This window comes from Lactuca virosa, chromosome 4 (genome assembly GCF_052849685.1).
Source record: "Lactuca virosa cultivar CGN04683 chromosome 4, Lactuca_virosa_CGN04683_v6, whole genome shotgun sequence".
In the NCBI taxonomy this organism is placed as follows: Eukaryota; Viridiplantae; Streptophyta; class Magnoliopsida; order Asterales; family Asteraceae; genus Lactuca; species Lactuca virosa.
In genome coordinates, this window is record NC_136429.1 from 883,706 (window position 1) to 902,793 (window position 19,088).

Consider the following 19,088-nt stretch of genomic DNA (forward strand, 5'->3'; position numbering starts at 1 on the left):
ATTTTATTTTAAAAAATACTTATTATTTACATTTTAATATTTTATTTTTTTTAATCAATCCGTATAATAAACGGGTTTTACACTACCCTTTTCATTTTTTTTTTCATTTGTGTTTGTAAGAAAGAAAGCTGAAATGGGCTAATATCCATTGCGACGATATGCGAGAGCCCAACAGTGAGTATTGGTCTTTCTCGGGCGGGTCCTTCACGACTTCATGTTTCCATATCATGTATCTCCCGCTTGCCGCTTGTTGGAAATGGCAGCTATCGCATCTTTTTGAATTGTTGATTGTTCTTCGGTTTTCCTCAAAGCCCAAGAAAATCCATACGCCCTCAAATCATTTTTCTTACACTCCCAAGTTCATCTCCTCGCAATCTTCCCTCGTTGATCGTCCATCATCCATCCCTATGTACATTGCAGGTTCTTCTTAATGCGATATCTTTTTTCTTTATTAATTTCAAATTATCTTTTCTGAAATTGCGATCTCGACTCTTCCCCCATCTCATGCATGACTCAGTTCTCTCTCAATTCCAAAGCCATAAACATCTACATACCAATTTGTCAACACCGATGAATGTTTCTGTATTTAAAAACCCTTGCTTTTTTGGGGGTTGGTGGTAGCAAATTAATTCTTATTATGCTAATGCTGTGTCTCTGTCTCAGGGTTTTGATTTTACAAGTGGTAAAAACCCTATTTGAGAGATCGAAGGTATAATTTTTGGCAGCTTTCTATGGGCTCTGATAAATCTTTGTGCAATGGGACACTGGATGTCTCCGTGACCAAAAAATTTGGGCAGCGAGTCCAGAAGATGGTGTCCGAGGAATGTCCTGTGAAGAAAAGATGTAGTCCGCGGTTAAGAAAAATCCCTGAGGGTAAAAAACCTTTTTACGGCCCCCCTCGCAAGGCCTCACAACAGCACCCAATCGACTTTATCACTTCTGATGCTGCAAAGCTTAAGAGTTTATTAGAATTGCATGAGAAAGATGCTGTTAGTGTTGCTGAAAGAAAGATCAAATGTTCCCCAACAAGTTGTAAGCCAAATCTTTTAAAGAGCATGGTGACAACTTTGGATGCCTCAGCTTCTTGCATAACTAGCAAGGAACACTCCCCCAAAGGTGGCTTGGAAACTTCAGATTCGGCTACTGACAAGAAATCATTGGATTGCTGTGTTACTTCATATGTGGCTCACACCAGAAATGATAAAGCAAGAGTCAAAAAAGCTCTTAGAATATACAATAAATATTACCTTCACTTTTTCCAGGTATTTGTCATCCACAACTTAACTTGTATGACTATTATCTCTTGTTTTTGAGCATTACTTCCGGCAGTAGGGCTGAGTGCACCTAGTACATGCGTTACTACCAATTATTTGACCTATCCAAGTAGTAAACCTATGAGCAACTAGGTAAGACCTATGTTATGTGTACTGATCATCTGAGATCTGTTTTAATCCCAAGAGATCCTTCTTTTGCATGAATTGTTTGATTCTGTGGATCTGATTGGTGGTGACAATGTCACTGGCATTCATCATTGGGGTTTGGGAGGCGTAGGACCGACACAAGATAATTTGATAACTCCCATCGCTGCTCATCACAGTTATTCTTGTTTTTATGCATTTATATTAAGTTTATCCTGTGAAAGCATAGTAGGACCATGGGAAAATTGATGGTTGTAGATGAATCTTGTTTTTGTTTTATTATCTTTTGGTCTAGGGATAATTTTTTTTTGTTGTATTATCGTTTCTTACTTCCTCACCATCAATACCTGGTTGTCATTCATCTTTTCTAATTTGTTATCTTATTTGGTTGTTAGTTGTTATCGATATCAATTACTAATTCTGTAACACCCATATAACCTGGAAGGCAGCAATTTAACATAAAAGTGGCATGACCTACGCATATAAGCATGTAATCCTCATAGTTTTAAACTTGTTTTATGCATACAAATATATAGACAGCAACCCAGCGAAAGAATGATACAAAACCGGTATATATATGTATGTATATATATATAATACACACACACACACATATACACACCAATGATTTGGCGTGCTACTGCTTAAAATTTGTCAAATAAGCCATCTCCTGTGTGGTATTTGTTTCCAAAATGTGGTATCAACATCTTTCTATGTTATTGTTACCTTATCTTTACCTGCAGTCAGTTGTGGTGCAATAGCGGTTATCGGCCTGAAGTGAAATACATAAGCCCAGTTTATATAGCTTTCTTAAGTTCTCAAATTTTAACTTTGGCCACCAAAGTCCCATTTTCTCAAATTCTGCCCAAAGTTTATAATTCAACTATAAATACTTTACTTAATATTTCTCCCAAACACTTTTATATCATTAATTATTCTTGACCAATATACCGAAATACCAAGGTTATTAAATATCTCTTTAAATTAGATAAAATAATACATGTGGTGCAACTACACCGATTTATTTCTGTAAAACCAAATTTTTGATAGGTAGGACGTCTCCTGAACATTCAGTTACAAAGAACAATGCTCTCCTATCTGTTTGCCTCTTTATTTATACTACCGATATCACTTATGTCCCCCCACTCATAACTCGCTTCTCAAGGGTAACCTCCACCCTTACAGTTTTGTAAGTAACTCCCTTATTTGTTACTATTTCCTTTGAGTCTTGACTTTGACTATCTCCTTCTAGAATATGTAAACTGTAAGGAAGAGTCTAACATTCACCTTGTCCGTAAGGTGAAAGTTCATAAATTGATCATTAACCATTTCAAATTCCTCCCAGGGGCAAATCTTGCCATTTAGTCAATACTTCCCGTTGCCCGGGACTTGTTTTTTGACACTTTAATATCTCTTCGGGTTTCACCATACTGTTTTGTGTAATCAGGGTTTAGTTGGTGTGCTTTTAATGAGTTTGATTGATTGATCCTCAATCAAGTGTTGGTCAAATCCTAGTGATATATATATATATATATATATATATATATATATATATATATATATTCTTTTTTAGTTTAGCTTGTTTTTGTGTAACATATATAGTGGTGGGGTAGTTATGATAGCTTTCACATATTGATTGAAGGTATTGGAGAAGTTGTTTTTCTCTTCCTAATAGTACTTATGTGCTCACTTCTGTTATTCAAGATTGCATTCGATTATGATTGTAATCTCACTATTAGAACTAGTTTTGTTTTGGTTATAAGTAAAAGTATTTTTATTGCTAAGTATTTACAAGGTAAAATATGTAAATTATAAGTATTTTGTCAATACTGGAGTGGACGCCTTGGTGGTTGAAGCATGACGCTTCCATCCCCTTAACGCACCTGATGCTTTTTGGAACCAAGGTTTGGTGTGGACTTAGGGTATTGTTGGTTGTAAGGGATGTTTGAGTGTGATGAAGTGGGCGAATTTGCTCAATCTATCCACGACGGACTACGTAGATGGTGCCCATCCAAGGAAGTCTGTTCTAAACTCACATTAGAAGACCCAACCGTCTAAGATTTTATACTGTTCAATTCCTAACGAATTCTTTGATGTACTTTCGATAACTATTTGTAACGTCCTTTCTCCAACATTATTGGAACTAAGGACGACGTCTGTGATAGGACGGTATTCGGTACGAAATTCGGGATTCGGTAATATTAATTCAGTTCGGGATTGACTTTCGATCAAATTTGGTTTTCGGGAACGTTACAGTTACAGGTTTCATCCCAAACGATCCTTATGCCACACTAGTTTTTGCTGAACCGTGAAGCCTGTTTGTTCAGCAAGCTCCGATTTAATTGTTTTCAACAACTCATTTTCATGTATTTCTTTTTGAATGGCATCCCATTGATTATATCTGAGAACATCGCCATTGATACATTTTCATGTATTTCAACAACTCATTTGTCAAGCGGTTTAGGGCACAATAGCGGTTTGCTCTAAAAACCCAAAGTTTCATCGAATATTGGTATTTCCAATTGGCTCCCTTTTATTACCAAGAACAAACTTGTCTCTAGTCCTGTGAACGATCCCTATTCCGAGATCTTCCTCCTTCTTTAAATGATGATTCGCCCTGATTTCCTTTTTTATTTTTTCTCGATTCTTCTTGTTATTGAACCAATGTACTAAGTTGTTGAATTATGGCTCGTACACTTCCTTCCAAGGAATCAATCTTTGATTGTACTCACTCAATTTGCTACAGATCTTGTTACCATGGCCGATTATGGCTCTGATACCGATTGGTGCAATTGCGGCGATTTATTTCAACTACAAACTACAAAGAATAATGTTCTCCTATTGGTTCACCCCTGTGCTTATACTTACCCTTCCCAACTAACTCACTTCTCACTTCTAACCTCTCACAAGTCGCAACTAACCTTACAGTTCTGTAACTAACTCCCGTGCTATGTAACTAATTCCTATGAATCTTGATTTTGACTGCATTCATTATCTCCTCCTAAAATATGTAAACCATAGGGAAGGTCTAACAAAATTCTTGAAGATAACTCAATACCTCATAACTTCGAGGGCGTTATACATTGCTTCATAAATTCCTAACCTTCTGTGTGCTATATTTGCTCCAATAGATTCTTCTTCGTTGTTTGCATTATTGCACTGACATTAGAAACACATGCAGGAACAGGGTGTATGTGAATATGATGGTAAACAACTTGCAAAGCATCTTGATCTGAAGGTAATTATATATATATATATATATATATATATATATATAAGGTGTTTATTTATTTTTTTGCATAGTTGTGTTGTCGGTTGCATTTCATTTTATTAGTACTGAAATATGATTTGACTTCATGAGTTCACATGTTCAATCTATGTTATTGCTGGATTGCTATGGACTTCACTAACATGAAACACATGCAGAAAGAGGGTATATGTGTGCGATCTATCAAGCGTCCTGATTTGAAGGCCATATCTAAGGTATCTTTTGTTTGCTTTGCTTTGCATGGGATTGTAATTCATGGAAAATAATTGCACTTACATGGTTATTTATTTTTTGAATCCCAGTTGGTTTATGTGCTGTATGTTGCAGTGTTGTACTTGTTAGGGCATGTGGTCTATTATGTGGGTGGTGTTGTGGGATGCTTTAAAGTTGAACTTTTTGTGTGGTGTTTGGTATGTTATGTATACAGTATACTGATGGTGTTGACTTGTAAATGATGCAGATGTTGGAGTTTAATGAAGTTTTGTACCCTACAAAAAGATTTGGTCACTTGCCTGGTAGGTGAATAATTGCTTAATTTTATCTTCCAAGTACTAATCACTTTCGTGCTACAACATTTAGTTTTTCACTCTCCCTACACATGTGTGTTGGTAAGCTCCTCCCCATAGGGGTGGGCAGAAGCCAGAAGGGGCTTGCCTGGTAGGTGAATTTCACCAAATGGTGGAGGTGGACCTGATGCTCCGTTGCAAAAAAATATGTTTTTTTTTTACCATCACATTCAAAACTTTTCTCTCATGTCTTGTAAACATCTCTTCTTTTTCCAGGTTTTTTCTTTAGGTACCTTGGTAATTAGTATTCTATTCTATACATAGGTAGCTTCAAAGTGTTGTTGCCATGAACCCACTAATCATACTATACTATGTGTGTCTGTGTGACATATGAACTCATTTCCTCTCCCTTTCATATAATATTATAGTGTCACCAGGTGTTAAATCTCAACTTCTTAATCTTATCCTAGTCTCTTGCTTAATTTGGTAGATCATTGCTCGTTAATATTATGTCATCCGTTCCACTGTTTAGGCCATACAAGATCATGACAGACTTCATTTTGATCTACGAGCTTTTCAAATATTGGTAATAGAAACACATTGTTGAGAAAAAAACATATATACAAGGGCCAACTGCAAGTTGAAGAAGAATATAGTTAATCTTGGCCGTCTTTGTAGTTTGTACATAAAATCATTGAAATTTCCATGACAAAACATGATTCAATGTTGGTTGTATCTACAACTACAATGCATAGAACATGCTTCAATGTTATCTCCTTCAGCCTTTTGTTTCTATTTTCCTTTTTCCAACCTTGAATTAGAAAATCCAAATGGACTTTTCAAATGATATTTGGTGAAAAAATGAATTACTAACAATTACAATGGATTTTTCAATTAATTGGTTAGAGCTGGTTAAGGTGTCATTTGATGAACTTTTGGTGTTTAATTTGCAGGTATTGACATTGGTTATCAATTCTATTCACGAGCTGAAATGGTTGCTTTAGGTATTCATAGTCACTGGCTTAATGACATTGATTATATGGGAGAATCGTACAGCAAAATGGTATGGGCTTTTCTATCCAGATTTTTTGTAACCGTTTATCACTCTTTCTCTGTGGTTTACTGTTTCTTTAATATTTTTGCAGGAGGAGTTCAAAGGGTACACATTTCCATTAGCTGTGGCAGTTGTATTGTCCACACAATGCGAAGATGATCTGGATAACTTAGAAGATATTGTTTATATTGGTCAAGGTGGAAATGATGTAATGGTTAATAAACATCAAAAGATGGCATGTGGTGATTTGGCTTTAAAGGTGAGTTGTATCTGCTTCCAACATTCCTTTTATAATCATTTAACTAATAGTCTTTAATCCCTTTGGTAAATTAGATACATGGTGTAGTGTTGCACTTGCATTAATGTTGATGATAACTTGTATCCGGCTGAAGGAATTTTTATTTTAAGGAAATGCTGATTTTGACCATAAAAGTAGAAACCGGAAACACCAATATATTTTGTTTACGAGTATGCATGCAATGGGAAATATCTATTAAATAAGGCTGACTGCCATGCCATGTTGGGCTATTGTAAGCTATCAATGTGATTTTTGCATAGCTGATTCTGGCACAATTTACTCACAAGTAATAAGGTGCAAGCAAGGGGATGAGAACATCTGCCACCATCGTCTGATTAAAGTGAAGGTGGCATTTTCCATTTAAATATGTTTATATGTATGTATGTATGTACACAGAACAGTATTGAACATTGTGTACCTGTGAGGGTTGTTGGAGGACACAGACACACAAGTACAAGTGAGCATCAGTCGTTGAGTTTGAGTTTGAGATTATACACGTATTACGGCTTGTACAAGGTGTCTGAATGCTGGCCTGCAGAAGGTGTCTCCGCCTCCGGTATGCTTGTTTATAAGTATCGCCTGAAGCGCCTTCAAGGACAGCCCAAATTGACAACCAATCAGGTTACCTAATTTCTCTTTCTTTTTTCCTACTTGTATCTCTTTCTCTTGTACATCCAACATACATTTCTATGTTATATCTTATTCTTCATACAATCTGTTTCATCCCATATACAAATGTTGCTCTATATGTCAACATAGAGGCACTAAAGGTAACATAACAGAGATTATGATGGTGTCCTGAGTAGGATGAAGCCCCCCATCCTTGTGAATAATACTCCATAAAAATAGTAACTATTTGAGGGGGGTTTGATAATGTGATGATTCACTTGCATGGATGAATATCCATGTGCCTTGTTATGCATTCTTATATTAATATCTACTTTGCATTTGAATCGATAATAATACAGGTTCAGTGCAGCAACGGGCGTTCCTCAAGGGTTCCTATTAAAGCACCTGAGTATGACTATTACCTTTAATAATGCATGGCTGTGAACATATTTACTGCTTAAAAATGATGATGATGATGATTATGTTTGCAAGGTTGGTGTGCCTGGATATAACTGAAGGTCAAGAAGATGTGTGTATACCTGTTATCAATACAATTGATGATACCATTATTACCGGTAAGTTTGTCTGTGCAACTATTATTCCACAGTTTGCATGACTTACATTTGATTTAATAACACATTTTTTTAGCATCAAACCATATCCAATACAATAGCAAATATAGCATGCACACTAAGCTACTATATCTATATGTAGTATTTGTAATCCTCAGAAAATTTTAAATCCATATTGATATTGATTGTCTTTAAAGACATTATCATCCCTTTGACGTTCCTGTCTTGTAACAAACCAGTTAACTTTTTGTTACCTTTCAATCTGGATAAGTATGATATTGATGAAATTGAATGAATGAAGGTTGGATGATACCTTCACTGATTGCCTCCTGTTCTGTTCTGTTTGTTTGTGTAAGTTTTAGTCTCCTTTCTTCAGCCGCAATTTGATACTTGTCGAGTCTTTTTGTTTGGATAGTGATGCACAAATGATCTTTTTACTTACATAATGGAGCCTTGCATCTCAAACCTTGTTTTTACGGTTCATCCACCACACAATCACATGACACGTGGTTAAGTTGAAGTCAATAAATAAGTTGACTACTGAGATTGTTATGACGAGTTTGGTTGTAGCAAAATAATTTGTGTTTATGGAAGTTGTTTTGAAAATATGATAGGGTTTACGTATACAAAATATAATCAAGTGTTGAGCAATCTGAGCCTCCCTACAAATGCTCAAGGATGCGAATGCAAAGGAAATTGTACGGATCCAAGGACCTGTGCTTGCGCTAAACTTAACGGTTTTGATTTTCCATATGTACGAAGCTCTGGGGGCAGGTATTCCTTTGCTTTGGTATTCAACCCAATGTGTATATATATATATATATATATATATATATATATATATATATATATAGATATATATATACACACACACTAGTTGGTTTGTACTGAAGTAAAAAGGTTTTATGATATGTTGAGAGTTTATTTAACATGCTTGTAGATTGATTGAAGCCAAGGATGTTGTGTTTGAATGTGGGCCAAACTGTGGATGTGGACCCGGTTGCATCAACCGCATATCCCAGCGAGGGATAAAATATCAACTTGAGGTTTTTTTGTTTTTGTTTTTGTTTTTGTTTTACACTTGAGGGATAAAATGTATTACTAGTTAGTTAGGTGATTGATTTATTAATGGTTATGGAAACAGGTGTTCCGTACCTCCAATAGAGGATGGGCTGTGAGGAGCAAAGATTTTATCCCTTGTGGTGCCCCGGTGTGTGAATATGTTGGAGAGCTGAGGAGGACAAATGAGCTGGATAATGTTTCTGAAAATGATTACATATTTGAAATCGATTGCTGCCAAACAATCAAAGGGATTGGAGGAAGAGAGGTATATATATATATATATATATATATATATATATATATATATATTATATATATATATATAATGTAACATGCATTCTGAGATGGGGATATTTGGTATAAATTTCAGAGGAGGTTGGGAGATGTATCTGAATCTGTAAGTAGTCAATTGGATGAAAAGAGCATGAATGAGGGTGAGGCTGAGTTCTGCATAGATGCAGGGCGTGTTGGAAATGTTGCCAGGTTCATCAACCACAGCTGCGACCCAAACCTTTTTGTTCAATGTGTTCTAAGTGAACACCATCATCTTAGACTTGCCCGGATACTTCTCTTTGCTTCTGACAATATACCCCCCATGCAGGTACATTTTCTTGATTATTATTAAGGAAGCTTTTTATTTTATATTATATTATATTATATATGGTTTTTTTTTTTGTTTTTTGATGAGATTGTTTGTTTGAATCAGGAACTTACGTATGACTATGGTTATGCCCTTGACAGTGTTGTAGACAACAATGGCACTGTAAGGACGCTGCCATGCCATTGCGGGACATCAGATTGTCGCAATCGATTGTATTAGTTAGTCTCCCCCTTTCTTTACCAATCGATTGTATTAATTATTCATGAAAGACCTTCCTTCCTTGTGTCTAGTGGATATGTTATCATCTTAACAGCTAATAACTTTTTCCCCTAAGAAGTCGAACTTATCACTGTTGTAAACTCTTAGGGTATGATTTATTTTTTTAAATTTATATTTATATAAAAAGAATATATGCTTGATCATGTCCAGCTCCGTCCCCCAAATCAAATGTAATTATTTAATTATACAATACATTACCGTTGTGATAACTTGCAAACTCATAATCAGCTCATCACTTTTTAACATCAAAAACACCAATTTTCTCCAAATGGTCCGTCTAAGCCATATCTAGGCTAAAAAAAAGGTTTGATGATTTTTTTTTTTAATTTTGGTTTTTTGTATGGCTGTTGATTGTGCTCATCAGCAGTCCGTACAATTGCTTATTGTGTATACAAAAAAATTTCGAAAATAAATAGAAAAAATTGTCAATTTTTTTTTTAAAGTCTAGATATGGCTTAGATGCACCATTTTAAGAAGATTGGTGTTTTTGGTGTTGAAAAATGATGAGTTTGCAAGTACTCATAAATTTTTTGGTTCACACAATAACTCAGCTATATATATATATATATATATATATATATATATATATATATATATATATATATATATATATAGGGAAAAGTGAATATACCCTTAAGGGTATATAAGTTTAGGTACCCAAACTCATCATACTATATCGTTTTGTATCATATATAGACATTGTAATTGTCCAATGTTCTTATAATTCAACTTCTAACTTGAATTACTTCAAAGATTTTTATAAATTTCATATTTATCTTCCTCTTACATAATTGTCATTTGCAACAATAATATATATAGCCTAGTAAGGGTTCGACAAAAAGATGTGATGTAAAAGGAAGATAATAGTGAAAATTTAAAAATATTGAATATAAATCAAGTTAAGGATTGAAGTTTAACAATATTATAATGAATATATCAAACAAAACGACGTATTATTATGAGTTTGGGTATCTAAGCTTATATACCCTTAAGGGTATATATATATATATATATATATATATATATATATATATATATATATATATATATATAGAGAGAGAGAGAGAGAGAGAGAGAGAGAGGAATGATCATTTGAGAACTCAAAGTTTTCCGAGAACCCGAGAACTAAAGGTGGAACGTTGGATCAAAAAAAGGAAGGGTCGAGATGCAAGGTGATGTTTTTGTAAATAAGTAGACAAAAAAAGGAGGGGTATCTTAATTAATTCAGTCAGGGGTATTATAGGAATAAAAGTATAATTAAATGATTTCTTAAATCTAATATCTGATAAAATAATTTTGCATCTCTCTCTCTCTCTCTCCTCCTCGTTTTCCTCTCTCGCTCAAACCTACGATCCATCCTCCGACGACTCACCTCGACCGAATTGCCTCCAATCCTTCATCCAATTCCATGCTTTCGATTCTGAAATTGCTTCTACTCACACGAATACGGTGAAGATAAACGACGAACCACATTTATCGTCGATTTCCAGATCCCAATCGATCAGACTATCATTATCGATCATCATTCTATATGAAATCTGAAATCCCCCAACGATCGGAGTTTCATTGTTGCTGAACTCCTTGATCTCATGTTCTTCATAGAAAAAACTCCACTGAAGATGCTTTGATTTTGAATCGTTTATCCTCCATCAATTCGTTCCCCGGAGTACACCGTAATCGCCGACTTCATCTCGGCCTCAACTGTGGATTGAAGACCTGAACGATGAAGATGATCCATTGTCGATCAAAATTTAGGTATCATCTGTTTCTATTGTTGATTCTTGACATTTGTTTGACCTTTATGAATTGTTTTTGCCTAATCGTTAAGTTGAACCTGTTTAGTCAATATGTTTTTAAAAAGAGTTAAATCATTGTGTTGATTGTAGGTGTAAAAATAGACACCTGTGTTATTGAAAAATATAGATATTTATTTACACTCAACATGTTCGATGAAATGCCTCAGTGAGAAATATCACATGTTAACTTCACTTTGACTTCATGAATGATGAAGCAATTTCAATTTAGGATTCTGAAGAATTTTTTTGGTTATATTTTGAGAAATGTAGGAGATATTTTTATTTGTGGAAGATTGCAACTTTTTGAGCATAGAATATAATGTCGGAAACTAGTCGTTTTCCACAAATAAATTTTCATAATACAATTTAAATGGATTACTATAGCCTTTTAAGCATCTGGTATGCTTGTATTCTCTTGGTACCCAAGGCTAACATATGCTCTAATGTTGTTAATGATCAGTTTTTTCTCAGCCATTTTTACAGGTAATTGATGAATTTGTAGTTATTTACTCATCTCTGTAAGAATTAAGAAGCAAACTGTTGAATGTATATCAGTTTTGTTCTTTTTTTGAATGAGAACTTCATTTTCTTGTTTCATTTCCAGCTTTCCTTTATCAAACAAGCATCGTTGGTTCTGTGGTTGTACCTGCAACCAGTTGTTATGCTCTTGACAATTCTAGCCACATTCATGATTTTTTATCCTCCTCAAGTAACTGCAATTTGGAATTAAATTATGTATTACTTGGTGGCAAAAAAGTTTGTTTTCTCTAACATATTATACAGAGTAGCTGGTTTGGACACCCTATTGAGTTATGATGGAGTGGTAATTTCCTTTTGTACATATTGATCTTGATCTCATTCTAGTTGTTAGAATTTGGGATAGTTCTTTTTTACATATTGATCTTGATTTCATTGTATTTAGGGTACTGATTATGCAATTCGGTTCTGTAAAGATGTGGAAACAAGATCACAACCGGTAACTCATCATACTTTGTTTAATGATTAAAAATTAAAAATATATTACATCCATTGATTCAACCTCCCATCGTCAACTTATAATGCATCTAACTCCCATTCAATGTCACATCAATCCTCTCTCTTATTGTGGATGCTCTAAAAATCAATGATTTAGTATTTTTTTTTCAAGGCATGAATTATTGCATTGTTATATTTTTTTTTCTTTCTGAATCCTAATCTCCTTCTACAACAAATTTGAAACTCCTTTTGTTAGTACTTCAAGATCCACTAGCATCTGTTATTTTGGAACAAATACTATTGATTCGTAAAAGGATATAGTTTAAGTTTAGGGTTTAGAGATGGAAAGAGGAAGTGTTTATTATGATGAAGTTCAGTATTTCGTCACTTGTCTCATTTTTGGAACTGACTTATGATGTCTTTATCCAAGAACTATTTATAACATGTACTTTTTCCATTTTCTCTTCATCGTCTAACTTTGGTTTGAATTTTTAAATTTATATGACAATAGTTAATTTTCTGTCAGTTTTTATTAATTATATTAGAAGAAAATACAAGTACTGTAAATAGAATTGATAGAGAAAATTGTAATAGAGTAGAATGGAATGAATGAAATGATCTGATGGAGAAAATCAACTAATAAGAAATAACACTCTTAAGTCTGTAGTCTTTTATCTTTCCATGGTTATATTATTAGCTGATTTTCTTCTTCCATGTTGTTTCTCTTTAGGAAGTCATCCTCTACCATCTACATGAATATGAAAAATCTTTCTCCATTTTGGAGAGATTATATCAAAATATTGAACCAATAGATGAGTAAGAAAATAAATTAAAATATCAATTTTGTCAAGGGATTTTATTCAAATGTGCTGATCAGTTTGTTTTCTACAGAGGGTAGCACGTCATGTTTGTCTCTTGTTACTGGATGTTTCTTTAGTATGCCACCATGCTTCAAGAGTTGCAGTAAGTTTCTTGTTTTATTACTTTTGTCTTTATAAAAGAAAAATCTGCATTAGGGACCCACACAACCATGGATATATAATACAATTTGTATTTTGCACTCTTAAGTCTGTAGTCATTTTTCTTAAATTCAATAGGGTATTGAACTATTTTTGGTGTTAATTTCTCCATTTTAAAAAATTAAATGTCTAAAATGCCCTTGAATGTATTGTTTATTAATTATATACCCTACACAATGGTTATCGTGTATGTGAAATGAGACTTGGTCTAAAACCCAAACTAACTTTACTTGAATTCAAGAATTCTCCAAAGCCGGGTTTGAGCTTAGTGCTTCAGCAGTTTGTAAGTTCGGATGAAAGCCTTTTTGTGTTTGATCGGAATGAACAATATGAGAAGTGCTTCAGTGCTTACAAACTAGATTTTGGTGAAATGAAATGGTGTCGGTGTCTCCCGAAGGAGAATCCGTTTTCTTTCTTGGTGATGGTGTTGCTATTAAACTAGAGGCATGTGCGGACTCTCAGTTAGTACAATACAGGAGATATGTTGCCACTGATCGAAGTCCAAAAGGCATGTTCAGTATGAACTACTTATGGTATTTTCCCCATGATTGTTTCAATTATAATTGTATATATGAGTGAGTGATACACTTAAATCACAAGTGAATTACATGTGATTCACATGTAAATCACATGTAATTCACATATGAATCACATGTAATTCACATGTAAATCACAAGTGAATCACATATGAATTACATGTGATTCACATGTAATTCACATATGAATCACATGTAATTCACACGTAAATCACAAGTGAATCACATATGAATTACATGTGATTCACATGTAGTTCACATATGAATTATATATGATTCACATGTAAATCACATGTAATTCACATATGAATCACATGTAATTCACATGTAAATCACAAGTGAATCACATATGAATTACATGTGATTCACATGTAAATTACATGTAATTCACATATGAATCACATGTAATTCACATGTAAATAACAAGTGAATCGCATATGAATTACTGTGATTCACATGTAAATCACATATGAATCACATGTAATTCACATGTAAATCACGAGTGAATCACATATGAATTACATGTGATTCACATGTAATTCACATATTAATCACATGTAATTCACATGTAAACCACAAGTGAATCACATATCAATTACATGTGATTCATATGTAAATCACAAGTGAATAACATATGAATTACATGTGATTCACATGTAAATCACAAATGAATCACATATATGTTACGTCTATATACACACATGCATTTTATGTGTGTGTTCTTCGTTAATTATTTTTAAAAATTTTCTTGTCAATTTCACATTTGAATTTTAAAATATACAATCACATGTGAATATCATATTATATAATCACATGTGAATATCATATTATATAATCACATGTGAATTTTACATGAAATAATCACATGTGAATCTTACATGATATATATACATGTGCATTTTTGGTAGCGTTCTTGCATTAATCAATTTTTTTTTTTAATTTTATTGTAAATTTTGAAGAATTTATGGAAAATATTGAAGATGTGAAAAGTGATACATTGAAGAAAAAATGAATATTTTGATATGAAAAATGACAACACTGTGAATCTTTGTAGGATTTTTTATTTTTATATTGTATTTTGTATCAAATAAAATTCTTATATTATTATGTTTGTAGATTGATTTATAAAAATGAGATTTTTTATGATTTACTTACGAATATTATAATATAAGATATATGCATATATGTATTTGAAAAAAAATGCATATATGCACCTAAAACTTTGATTTTTTGATTAAAAAAGTTAGAGTTTTTTTTAAATATTCTAGTTTTTTTTTTTTTTAATTTACTAATTTTTGAATATTTACTTTTTAAAAAAATGCAGTTTTTTTTTTTTGAAAAAGTTGCAGTTTTTTTGAAAAAATTACAATTTTTTTTAAATTGTAGTTTTTTTTTGGAAAAAATATAGTTTTTTTTAAAATGCTGTTTTTTTAAAAAAAATGCATTTTAAAAAAAATATGTTTTTTTCAATTTTTTTTTTAAATTTATGTTTTCTGAAAAAAGTAAAAAAATCTCCATTTAAAAAAAAATCGAAAATTATTTAAAAAAAAAAATCTGAAATTTGATTTATTATGTTAATTTTTAGAACATTTTATTACTATTTCTAATAACAAAAAAAAATTAAACATTAAATGAGATCGGTAAAATGACGATCATGCCCTTAATGAGTTAATTTTAATCTAACGCTCCACCTTTAGTTGTCGGGTTCTCGGAAAACTATAAGTTCTCAACCGATTTCACCTATATATATATATATATATATATATATATATATATATATATATATTATGCCATGGGCTGTCCGGTCGGGTCCTATTCTAGATACATCATTCATACGTATTTCTTACTTCATCCCATGTAATCACTAGTGGTGTGTTTAATCATAATCATAATAATAACAAAAGTTTGAGGGGATTAATTAATGTTGATGTTAGTTGGATAACACACGAGACCATACAAACAAAGATCATTAATAATAAGGCGGTAAAAAAGAAGATGCTGTATTTCTGAATACATGTATGTATGTCTTGTGATTGTGGTCCATCATAATGTCCTACCATAAACAAAATATTGTGGTTTTGTTAAAGCAAATACCATTGGAATTATGCTTTGCTATAAACGCGTTAGCCTGTTATTAATGTTAAAGATAGCGACCTTAAATTATATGCAATACAAAGATGGATGTGGGCCAGGGTGGGTGGGGACATCCAACAATGGAAGTGGAAAGAAGGGTGCCTGCCCATTTGGAGATAAGGCTACCCACACCCCCTTATTATTATTATTATTATTTTCTTTGTGATTTATATAATAAAACAATTTAAATTGAAAACAACGTATTAATTTTGTAAAAAGAGAAAAAAAAAAAAAAAGAGAGAGAAGATAATCTTTGGGGGTCCGGGTGGGTAGAGATTAGAGAAAGAAAGAAGAAAGTCATTAGCAGCAGCAGGATTCCACTAACCTCTCTCTTCATTCAATTCGAACACAAGATCAATCCTTAATTATACCACCTCTTTACTTCCTTTCTCCCCTTCTTTCTTTCTTTCTTTCTCACCCCACCTAACCTAACATAATATAACAACGATTGCTTTTGTTGTTTGTTGAAGATAAAATAAAATAAACCCAAATTATTATTATTATTATTATTATTATTATTAAAAATAAAGATGCGATAGACATAGGAATGGGATTAAGGACCCTTCCCTTCTCCAAACTCCAAACGGACGGACCCCTCCTACCATAACCATTTACTCATTTATTACCAAAACGCCGTTACCCGGTAACCGTCTTTCCCGTTAAGTCACGTGCACTGCTTCATTTCATGGCGCTTGAGCGATTGACTCTCGCTCCCGTCGTTCTTGACACCGGCACCGGCAACGGCGGCGAAGACCTCAACAAAGCTCCCAGGCTACCTCGCTGGACCAGGCAAGAACTTCTTGTGCTTATCCAAGGCAAGAGAGTCGCAGAGAACCGGGTTCGCAGGGGCAGGAGCGCCGTTCTCGCTTTCGGCTCCGCTCAGGTCGAGCCCAAGTGGTCCTCCGTCTCTTCTTACTGTAAGCGTCACGGGGTTAACCGGGGACCCGTTCAGTGCCGGAAAAGATGGAGCAATCTCGCCGGAGATTTCAAGAAAATCAAGGAATGGGAGTCCCAGATCAAAGACGAAGCAGAATCTTTTTGGCTCATGAGAAACGATTTGAGGAGAGAGAGGAAGTTGCCTGGATTTTTCGATAGAGAAGTCTATGATATACTGGATGGTGGAGGACCCTCTTCTGCGGAGGCGGAGGGAGACAAGTCGTTGGTTCTTTCACTAGCGCCTTCGGCTGCTGAGACAGAGAACGAGGTTGTGTTTGATAGTGGGAGGACGGCGGCAGCGGTAGATGATGGATTGTTTTCTGATGAGGTCATAGGTAGTCCGGAGAAAGCTCCTACCCCAATTTCAGGTGATCCGCCCTGTTTGTAAGATATTTTTGTTTGATAAGTGTTTGTGTGTGTGTGTGTGTGTGTGTGAAGTGACTGATTATGTGGATGTCTGGATTGTTAATTTGCAGCGACTCAGTATGAGCCTTTCTCACAAGAGGTTCAGGAGCATGATCATCATCATCCAGTCCCAACAGCAGCAGCAGCAGCAGGTATTTGAGCCAATTGGCATACGCATTACACAACCAACCACCTGGGATTAACATGCATAATGCATTGCTTTTTTGATGCAAGATAAAAAAAGTTCCCCAATAAATCCTGATGAAGCTGCTGATGGAACTGCTCATCAAGGAAGTAGTAGGAAGAGGAAGCGTCCAGCCATAGATGCAGATGCAGATGAAGATGAAGATGAAGAGGAGGAAATGTCTTTACAGAAGCAACTGATTGAAGCCATGGAAAGAAATGGCAGATTGCTTAGCTCCCAACTAGAAATCCAAAACACCAACTCCCAGTTAGACAGGGACCAACGAAAAGATCATGCAAATACCCTATTTGCTGTTCTTAATAAGCTCGCCGATGCCATGGTCAGAATTGCAGATAAGTTATAGTCACACCCACACCCACACCCACACCCACTCCTATCCTATTTCTGTGCATATCAAAATCAAACCCTTTTTTTCTACAGTCTGCCTGCCCTTGCCCTGGGAGATTATGTATTGTGGCACGTATCCAGATAAAATCACTCGCTCAAATATTTCTCTTCTTTCTTTCCATTGCTTATAGTAGCAGTATAGGTTTTGCTTTTGCATCAATGATGATATATAATACACCCATAATAAAACGAATAACTGATTCCTTTGGTTTCCATCAACATTTGCTTATGTATCATGAATCATAAATAATATAAGACACCCGCTTTTAGTTGTTCTTAGACCATTTCCAATGCATTGAACTCTTAAGAGTTTAATGGATTGATACATCAGTTGTAGTTGTTCTTAGACCATTTCCAATGCATTGAACTCTTAAGAGTTTAATGGATTGATACATCAGCATTCCACTAACTATATCATTTTATCCATTAAACTCTACACTCCATTAAACTCTTAAGAGTTTAATGAATTTCCACATCAACATTTAATTATATCTTTTTATAAATAATATTGTAAAACTATAATATTACATTATTTAGAAATTAAAAGTTACAAATTGTAAATTATTAATTAATGATTGTTGTATATGTTATTGTTTTAAAATATTTTTAAGATTTAAATATTTTTTTGTTTAGAATATTATAAGATGATTTAAATTATTCAATATAACATAAAGTAAATTACAATTATTATAAATAAGAAAATAATGAAATATACCTTGTGTATATATGTAGGGTGTAATTATTTAAATACAAAGTTTTATTGGTGAAATGGTTTAAAAAAAAAAATTGCATACCACCGTTCAATGGGGATTAAACCCCACTTCATTGAACTCCACCCATAATGGTGGGTTTATGTATTGAACTCCCTTTTTTCCCCATTAAACTCACCATTAAATCCCCATTGGGGATGACCTTAAAGGAAGAGAAGAAAATGATTCAGTTATATATATATATATATATATATATATATATATATATATATATATATATAGAGAGAGAGAGAGAGAGAGAGAGAGAGAGCTAGGTTCA

General features: G+C 33.8%; 2 protein-coding genes across 2 annotated transcripts; both read left to right on the forward strand.

The window, feature by feature from the left end:
- The first annotated feature begins 238 nt into the window (after positions 1-238).
- On the forward strand, positions 239-9,810 carry LOC145169114 (histone-lysine N-methyltransferase, H3 lysine-9 specific SUVH4-like). The gene is made up of 15 exons (XM_079087688.1): positions 239-420; positions 664-1,262; positions 4,600-4,656; positions 4,845-4,901; positions 5,147-5,201; positions 6,146-6,255; positions 6,338-6,505; positions 6,941-7,165; positions 7,513-7,562; positions 7,646-7,728; positions 8,340-8,499; positions 8,666-8,771; positions 8,870-9,052; positions 9,158-9,388; positions 9,494-9,810. Exons 2-15 carry the CDS (start codon positions 732-734, stop codon positions 9,605-9,607), a joined length of 2,130 nt encoding a protein of 709 aa, XP_078943814.1. The 5' UTR covers positions 239-420; positions 664-731; the 3' UTR covers positions 9,608-9,810.
- A 6,855-nt stretch (positions 9,811-16,665) lies between these two features.
- On the forward strand, positions 16,666-18,338 carry LOC145169115 (Homeodomain-like superfamily protein). Its single transcript, XM_079087689.1, has 3 exons — positions 16,666-17,430; positions 17,539-17,619; positions 17,702-18,338. The coding sequence occupies exons 1-3, from the start codon at positions 16,812-16,814 to the stop codon at positions 18,013-18,015; spliced, it is 1,014 nt and encodes a 337-aa protein (XP_078943815.1). The 5' UTR covers positions 16,666-16,811; the 3' UTR covers positions 18,016-18,338.
- Positions 18,339-19,088: the final 750 nt, after the last annotated feature.